We start from the raw sequence: 9,213 nt of genomic DNA, 5'->3' as shown, positions 1-9,213 counted from the left end.
GTGGAAGGCTGGTGGTGGTCGAAAGTTGGACGCCTTTGACCGTCTGTGCCCGGAGGTGGTGGTCACCCGCGCGAAGTGAGGTGCAGCGGGGAGAGGCGGGACCGGCCGTGCTCTCACCAATGTTCCCTTAGAAGTTCTGAGCGCGGCCCATCCCATCCCCTTTATTGGCCCGGATCGTTCGCCCCGCACTTTTTCGTCTAAGTGGAGCTCCGCGCCTGCAGAACGACAACCGGCTCCGAAGAAAAGGCGGTGGGAGGAAAGGCTCCCTGGCACTTTTCCGCTGCCTGCGCTGACAGGCGATGGTGCGAACTGGTGGCTCTAAGGGCCTTGTGCCCCTGATCTTGCTTCTGCTGCGGGACTGCATGTGGGCAGCGCCCAGTCCCTGGAAGTGCGGCGGTGAGTTGGGAATGGAACTTGCAGGGGGCGTTGCGGTGAGGGGGTAGGAGGGAGGCGGGGGGGGGGGGCATTAAGACGGGGGATGTGGATGCGGTGCCCACGGGAGTTCACCAACCTTCCCGCTGGCGCCGCCGCCCCCTCCTCAATCCTCTCCGAGCTCGTTTCAACCTCGCGGGCTTACGGGGCCGGTTGTCGCCATCCCGGCAAGAAACGGGACCAAAACGAGGCGGCTTGGGAGAAAAAGTGATGTTGGGCAAATTGGAGGATGAGGGGTGGATACGCGGCGGGGAGAAGAAGGGAAGGACAGAGGGCGCAGCAGGACTCTCTGCTGAAGCACCCACCCCCCAGCCCGCGCTTCTGGGAGTGGGAGCATGAGTCACGGACTCACGGTGTCAGCGCGGGCATTTCCGCAGGGTCGCGTACAAGAATAAACATATGCCCCTACTGTGCACACACAGCTTTCCCACACAAACCCTTCATCATTCCCAGTGCCGTCCACCCTTGAACTGAGCGGGTTCTGCCAGCTGATCACCCAGCCTTGCAGCCGCAGGCTCTCCTTGCTGTCTACTCCCCTCAGGACTGCTCCCCAGAGAGCTGTCTTATTACCCAGTGCTATGGGGTTTGAAGAACTCCAGTGCTGCCAACACCTCCCACGGGTGAAGTGACCCTAACCACTTCCTCCACCAAGTGGCCCCTCATCCCCCTTTCCTGAGGACACACCCCTAGCAAAAGCCTCTGCACCTGGCCCAGGGAACCTAGAGTAGGAGGGACAGGAAGCACACTTTCCCAAAGTTCACACTGACATTGATGGCAAGGAAGTGATCTCACACCATCCACCCTTAGGTCCCAAGCCCATATTTTCTACCTGCTGAGGAAGCAGCAGCATGTGAGGCTCATTCATTACACAGCAGCAAAGGGCAGGCAGATAGTGAATGTTGTGATTTTTCCAGGCCAGTTAGTGCCTGTCTCTGTGTGTGCTACACACCTCACCTCTGTGGGGCAGAAGCAGCCAGACAACATGCAAAAGAATTGGGGTCCAGAATTATACTTTCCTATACTGCTGACCCCATGTTTAGGGTATATAGTGTGTCCCAGATATGGGTGACCCTGTCCCTTAGGGAATTATCTCTCAGGGAGCCTCCTCTGTGTGTCAAAAACCAGAAACGTGCCCTATATTACCTGTGGCTTTGTGTAGAGTGACTGTGGGTCCTACAGGTATGGGCCACTGCCCCCCTCCTTTCTGTAGACTGGATTCCTTGGTACAAGGGGTCCATTGAGACACTACATGAGGCCATAGGTGTGACCTGAGGGTCGTGCTGGTGCAACATTTCTGGTGTTAAGATCAGGGCCTGCTTCTGCATCTCACTTGTTTGTTCCCTGTGACCCTGCTCATTTCAATACCTGAAAAAATCACTTCTTTCTTATAACCACTGGGCCTATCTGACCTGATGACGCTCGTGGTGGGTACTCTGATATCTCGTAGCCAGACGCCTCATCTCTACCAGGTCCTAGCACTTTACCAAGAGGCTCTTTAAATGGTGTGGATGTCCCTGCTGCAAGGGGCATGGCCTTGCTTCTGACCCTATGGGTCTGTGATGTGATTCTCCCATTAAGATGCCATGAAGTCCACATGGCACCTTTTCCTACCTCAGATACTTCTAGTATCATAGATCCTGCATGGTCATTGGGCGCTAGTGGCAGGTCCAGCCACACTCATTCATTCATGTATCGTCTATGGCTTCTTTCCTGCTACAAGAGCAGGGGTGAGCAGTTGCAGAGCCTACAGTCTGCAGACCCTAAAACATTTAGTAGCTAGACTTTTACATAGTGTCTTCAGACCACACTGTTATTACATGGCTTCAGGGTTGGTAGGGATCATGCCCCTGTATCCTTTACGCTTTGAAGGTTCCTATTCATGTCCGTCATTTTATCCAGGATAAAATACTGTTTTAACGTTCTATTGACAGAATGGGAAGACAGTTTGAGATGATTGTACTTAAATTTCCCATCTACGGTAACCGTCAGCCCACAAGTGATTTACTAATTACAAAGATTTTCCATTCTTGTTACATACCTGGGGAATGTGAAATGACCATTGTATGGATCTATGGACCAATAACACCTGTGTACACAGGACGTGGGACAGGTTTTTGTTTATTACCTGGTCTCATCCCAGGCACTCCTTCAAGAAAAGGGGGGCCAGGATGATGCTTCTGATTCCCAGGGATGATGACAACTCACACATTAGGTCCCATATGAACTACTGGGGGGTTCTCCTTCCCTGTGCACACTTACCCAAGTCAAAGTCCTCATGGCTCTTTAAGGAAGGCTGGAGGGAATCACTGCACTTGCTGTGACCTTGGAAGGTCCTTCCTCATTGAACCTGGCATCTCATTCTAGTAATGAGTTACAGGTCTGAGAAATGGTTCAGTTAAGGAAACTGGGCAAAGGATCCAATCTTGTTGGGAGGCTGCTTTACCTCCTAATCAGTTACCTTGTGTTTTGTCTTTGTTTTGTTACTTAAATCAGGCAGGAAGTATCCAGGTTGGTGCTCATGCCTTTTGCCTGTACGGTCACCCTGGTCTATGAGCCATAGTCACTGCTGTCTGTGGTTGAGGCCCTGGCTGGATTTCTGAACTTCTGATTTTGATCATCATGCCTACTTGCTCCTGACATAGAGCATTTCCACCTGTCATCCATTATTTCAACATTTTCCATCCCCATTACTACTAGAACCCATATTGGGGAACACCAACTCCTACCACCATCCTGACCTTCAACAAAGGTCACTATTGAGCCTTTTGAGAATTCTGGGTCTCTTGTCACCCATGTTTTGCTCCTAGGCTTGATAAACAAGAGTTTATCTTCAGGCTTTCCCATGGAGCATGGTTGACTGGACACTTGTCTGCCTTTTCCTATTATAGCCTCTCTGGCATATTCACTTCTCTGAGCCATTTGATCCCTTCCTCCACCACCTGCCTCAGAGTTCTGCCTTTTCTGTTTTATGCAGTGCAGCCACGCTTTTGGCCGGGCTTACAGGACCCATCCTAGTAACAGATTAGCACCACCTGCCAGGGCTGTGCTAAGTCCTGTGACCCAGGATTGTCAGTGATTCCTTCTCCACCTTTGGGATCTGTCCATGTCCTCACCACACTCTACCATGATACAGCTTCCCCAGGAGCAGCTTCCTACATGCTTTCCCTCTCCCCTCTCCCCGCAGGACACTGGGCTCACTTCTGACAATCCTCTGGCATCTAGGCCTTTCCTCCATAGCCACCTGGCACGTCCCTGCGGTGGTTATGGGCTGATTCGTGCTGGGTGTCAGCCTGGTAGACAGAGGGGACATATCCAGAGATGTGTGGTTTCTTGCCAAGCAGAGGCCTCCTGGTTCTCCTCAATCAAGGGAGGGGCACTAGCCTTTAGCTGTGAAGTTGGGGCCCGAACAGGGGTAGCTCTTGTTCTGCATGCCCTGCCTTTGGGGGTATTCTCTTGCTGTCACACAGATCATGGAGGGGGTGCCTTGGATCTTTTATTTCCAACCCCACCCTGTGTTTTTCTTTCACAGAAGATCACTCTCTTCACTATGATTTCAACATCACTACTAACAGACAACCATCGTGTAAAGGCCAAGTGGATGAAAAGATTTTTCTTTTTTATGAGTGTGGCAGCAAGAAGGTTGTACCTATGAATCTCCTGGGAGAGGATGTTAATGCCACAAAAGTCTGCAATGAACAGACTGATACGCTGTGTCATGTGGGGGACTTGCTCAAACAGCGACTGCCTGACATCAAACTGGAGAAATACCCAGACAGTGGTAAGTTGGAAAAGTCCAAATGCAGGAGAGAATAGATTGTGGGGTTTTCTGCATTTATTGTATTCATGTGAAAAAGAAAGTGGGTATTGGTTCTTCCCAAGTAACCCAGCAAAAAGTCAGGGAGACCAGGATCAGATAGAAGAGTCCAGGTGAGACAGACACCAGGTGGGGGCCAAGGACCTGTCAAGACCAGAGGCTGACCTCTTTCCCATGGGGCTGTGGGGTAGGTCCTCTCACCCTGCAGGTCAGGATGATGTGTGAGTGTAAAGCCAATGGACGCGCCAGTGCATCCTGGGAGTTCAGCTTCAATGGACAGAGATACCTTCTCTTTGACTCGGAGACCAGAAGGTATACAGCAGATCATCCTGAAGGCAAACCGATAAAACAGAAGTGGGAGGATGACAAGGAATTGACAGATTATTTCGCAAAGATCTCAATGGGAGACTGCCAGGAATGGCTTCCAGTCTTGGTGCACTGGAAGAAACGGGTAGACACAACAGGTAAGAGAGAAAGCAGGAATGAAGTGGTTGTTCTCTTGAGATGAGATCGATCTACCCTTGTGTGAGTGTGTTGAGTATGTGTGTGTATGTGTGTGTGTGTGGTTTGAAAAAGGATCCATCCTCAGTGAGTCTTCCTGGGAGCATAATAGCCATAGGTGTGTTCTGCCATGCTTCCTTTCCCTTCATACCTCGTGATGTCTCTTCCTCACTGCACATATCTTTGGTCATTCACAGTGGATTTCTTGCTGGCCCCAAACAGGAGGGCATCATTCTGTTTCCAGAACTTTTTCTTGTACTGCTCCCTCTCCTTACCATCACTTTTCCTTTTCACCTGGTGTATTTCTGTAAATTCTTCAATACCAGCTCAACTATCAGCTCCTGAGAGGACTTCTCTACCATCTTCCTCATGTGTCACCTCCTCTTCTGTCACAGCAGGAGTGACTGGTCATATTGTAACTCTTGCTTCCCCCATCAGCTGTATGAATCCCTGGAGGACAGGGCACACCCCTTCTTCCCTTCCTGCCTCAGGACCTTTCATACTATGTTTCCCGGAAAAATAAGACCTAGCTGGACAATCGGCTCTAATGCATCTTTTGGAGCAAAAATTGATATCAGGCCCAGTCTTATATTATATTATGTTAGATAAGACCTGGTCTTATATTATCGTAAAATAAGATCAGGTCTTATATTAATTTTTGCTCCAAAAGACACATCAGAGCTGATTGTCCAGCTATGTCTTATTTTCAGGGAAACATTGTAGCAGCTGCCATTTAGTAGGTGAGAAACTGTCTGCATTGCAGTATTACCCGGGGTAGTAGGAGCTGAGGCGATGTCTCCCCATTTTGGTGCCTGGACAAGGGCTGTCATGCTTGTGTTTCCATTGCAGCCCCCACAACAGTGGTCCCAAACACAGCTCCACCAAACAAGGCCACAGCCACAGCCCATTCCAAGGCCTCGACCATCACGCCTATTGGTTGGATCCTCCCTCTCTTCCTTACCTGCTGGATCATAATGTATGTCCTTTAGGTCACAAGGTATGTCCTTTAAAGTAACAAGTACTAATGGCTTGTGAGTGGGAATGAGGGGCAGATGGCCTGGAGTGAGGATGGGGAAGGGTGAATTCCCAGCCCGACTCCTTCGACCTCATTTAACCTTTTCATCATGGAAATGAGACAGGAGAGTAACACCTCATATCGCCTGATGGCAATCATGGGGACAGCTCAGCCTTGAGTTCTGGCATCTCCTCACTGTCAGTGCCAGTAGAAAGAGAGGGGCCCACACTAAGGCTCATGGTCTTTAGTCATTTCAGTCCTGAATCAGATTCTCTGTTTGGGAGAGCCTGTTTGGGTCCAATGTGGGTGGTGTGGGGACAGCAGGGACACATGGCGTGGGCAACACTCACATTCGGGTGAGAGCAGCATGGTGGCTCCATGTGATGTGTCCAAGGTAAGGGGGCTCATCCAGGGGGCTAAGAGGAGAGGGACCGGGGTCTCATCCCAGGAAGAGGGAGGGAGGCCTTTCAGACCCAACTCAGACGGGTAGAGTTCAGGGCTGTGTCCCCACAGAAAGTGGCTTCGGGGACAGCAGATAAGGCAGAAGGCAAACAGTAGGGAAAGTGCAGGACGAGGTTAGAAGGAAGGCAATTCTCCGTGCACACCTGGGATTCCTGGCTGAGCCCTGCGCAATCACCTGACAGCCAGCCTCCTGCAGACTCAGATCCTGAGCCACTGAGGGCCCCTGCCTTGAGCAGAGGTAACTGAGGAGATAGGTGGGGCTGAGCTGCTGTTTCTCACAGCTGACCCTGACCTGGGTGGATGGGGCAGGGCTGGGACTGTCATACTGAGAGCTCTGTGTGCTTTAGCTAAGAGGCTGGTAGGGAAGGGAAAAGAAGGATGCTTGTCTGTTACCCTCCCCAGGCTAGAGGTGTCAGGATACAGGGCCTCCTCTCCATCAAACCTCCCACCAGGTCTTAGGCTCTCCCATCACAGGCAGAATCAGTCATTTATGTTAGTGACGTATTTCGCTCAGTCACCTCTGCTCAAGGCAGGGGCCCCTCAGTGGCTCAGGACCTGAGTGAGGGGAGCAGATGATTCATTACTCGCTTTAGTCCTGAGCCCAAGAGCTCTAGAGCAGGGACTGGAGCTGACTCTCTATGCGCAAAGGGAAGTAAAGGTTGCTACAGGCTGCTGGTCCCAGGGCAGGGGTGGCAGGTGCAGGGTAATACATGACTTTGTGAGTGGAGGGCTCAAGATGGGGAGTGATTGGGGTGCGGTAACCACAGGAGAACCGACCCTGGATATCCTCAGCCACTAGGACCATCACTTGTTCTTTTCTGCAGGCTGACGATGCTACCAGGAAATCCAGGATAGTGGGTCTATCTCAGCGATTCCGCCCTTGGTTGGAGGCCTTTGGATGACCTGCTGTTCATTTTCAGACCACGGTGATAGAGCAGATGCAACATTTCATGTCCTTTATTGCATTTGCTGATTATCCTATTCAGTGCTTTTTTTAAAAAAACACATTAAGCACCCCAATAAATTTAATTTAAAAAAAAAAAAAACACATTAAGTCACATTTTGTTGACTAAGGGATGAAATTGTTACATTTAAACTGTAATTGCTTGAATAAGAAATCTCAACAAAAACGACATTTTCTGTCTTCTCCTTTCTGGAGAATCAGATGCATCTCTGCTTCCTGACTGGTTCTTACAAATGATATCGCAAAAAAATATCATGTGAGGTTATAGAAACTCAGGAGATCTGTCTGTGTCCTTAGGACAATCTTATTGTAGTCAAACACAGGAACATTATATTTATGATTGTTTCCTTTAGTGACTTATTTCGCTATAAAGATATGTAAGTAAATACCTTTATATTCGAAAAACTTTAATTACTTTGGAGTTTTGTTTTATAATGCAGTAAACAATTCAGGGCTTTTCACTATTCCTCCATGGTATGGGGTAAATATGACCAGTGATTCTGCTAGGTTTCTGTGGAAACAGATTTTAAGGATCACTCTTAACTTTATAGGTATCCTGTGTCAGTCTCAAACATTATTCTGATACTCTGGATGCAAACAAATACCCTGGGACTTAAGCAATGACAATTTTTCTGATTTCGCCCCATTCCCCCACCCCAGCAGTGACTTTCCCGTGAAGCCCTCCCCCACACACTCCCCTTTTCAGTGAGAAGAAAATCTTCACCACAGAATCATCTCTACTTCTCAAAGTTGTTTTATTTCCCCATGGACAAAGGGTCAGTATTCAGAATATAGTATAATGAACTCCTACAAATAAATAAGGATAAGTCTAATACTCCTCAAGTTAGGCAAATACTTTCTGCTCTTCACCGATGGTGAACACACTTGTGGAAAGACTGAATGTGTCCCACATCATCAAGATAAAGCAAAAGAACAATGGGATACCCTGATACGCCCATCACACTGACAAAATGTCAGTATCTCTGTAAGAAGTGGTGCCCAGGAGATGGAAAACAGGAGTCCTGACATTGTTAGTAGCAGTGAGAATTGAATCATGTCTATCTCACCTCATCCCGACAGGGGATGAGGGTTTAGCCTACAGAAGTGCCAGTGTTGGTCCCAGGCTGGTAAGCATGGGTCAAAAACATGTAGATATTAGGGTGTTTGTTTTAGTTAGTGTCACAGCAAAAAAATGAACAATAAGATATCTTACTGAAGAACAATATCTTTTCAGTGTTGTTAAAAGATTTCTGTTTCTCCCTACTTCAGGCAAAGTAATCCCAACTATTTAAAAAGAAACAACCAAAATGCCCAATGAAAAACTTTTAAACCTTTCCCATATATATTTTTAGGACTACTGGTTAATATACAATTACAGTGTCCACATAATCTAAATTCACATACATTTAAAAATTAAACAGATCACTAAAAAGGGCTAATAAAAACCATAACCCACATCTTCAGCACATCAAAGGAAATGAAAAATACCTAAATCCATCAGCTCTTTGACTCTAAAGGACATTATCAGAACAACTGTTAAAACTTGAATGGGGTCTGAGGATTACACGACACTAAAGTGATGTGAAATCTATCTTTGGGATTACATTCTGGTGATTTGGGAGTGTTCAGTTTGTGGGAGATACATACTAAAGTATATGGCATCAGAGGACATCACAACAAATGGGGGATATGAGTGTGACAGCACTGTCATAAGGTTCAGGAAAAGAAGTACTCTGTACAGTACTCACAACTTCTGTATCAGTTTACGATTTTTTCAAAAGTTTTTATAGTTATTAAAAGAATTTAAGAAAACATAATTTTCAGAATTTCGTGTTAGAAGTAAAATAGCTCAACAAATGCAATACGGACCCTGATGCTTCGTCATAGGCCGGTCCTTCCCCTTGTTCCCGTCTCACCCTTCTGTGCTCCAGCCTTTGTCAGCTTCTCCCTCTTCTACCTCATCAGCATGGCACCATGGCACCATGGGCCCTGCAGCATATACCAGGCCTGGAATGGGAGGTGTGC

General features: G+C 48.1%; 1 protein-coding gene across 1 annotated transcript; it reads left to right on the top strand.

Annotated features, from left to right (window-relative positions):
• Positions 1 to 7,270, top strand: LOC141571912 (UL16-binding protein 3-like). The gene is made up of 5 exons (XM_074334014.1): positions 1 to 396; positions 3,962 to 4,210; positions 4,438 to 4,710; positions 5,597 to 5,744; positions 7,049 to 7,270. Exons 1-4 carry the CDS (start codon positions 300 to 302, stop codon positions 5,734 to 5,736), a joined length of 759 nt encoding a protein of 252 aa, XP_074190115.1. The 5' UTR covers positions 1 to 299; the 3' UTR covers positions 5,737 to 5,744; positions 7,049 to 7,270.
• Positions 7,271 to 9,213: the final 1,943 nt, after the last annotated feature.

This window comes from Rhinolophus sinicus, linkage group LG05 (genome assembly GCF_036562045.2).
Source record: "Rhinolophus sinicus isolate RSC01 linkage group LG05, ASM3656204v1, whole genome shotgun sequence".
NCBI lineage: Eukaryota > Metazoa > Chordata > Mammalia > Chiroptera > Rhinolophidae > Rhinolophus > Rhinolophus sinicus.
This window is presented reverse-complemented; position numbering and strand designations above follow the sequence as displayed.

Coding starts and splice junctions, on each gene's coding strand:
- LOC141571912 (XM_074334014.1), top strand. CDS start 300: ATGGTGCGAACTGGTGGCTCTAAGGGCCTTGTGCCCCTGATCTTGCTT. Junction 397..3,961: donor CAGTCCCTGGAAGTGCGGCG/GTGAGTTGGGAA, acceptor TTTCTTTCACAG/AAGATCACTCTCTTCACTAT. Junction 4,211..4,437: donor GGAGAAATACCCAGACAGTG/GTAAGTTGGAAA, acceptor GCTGTGGGGTAG/GTCCTCTCACCCTGCAGGTC.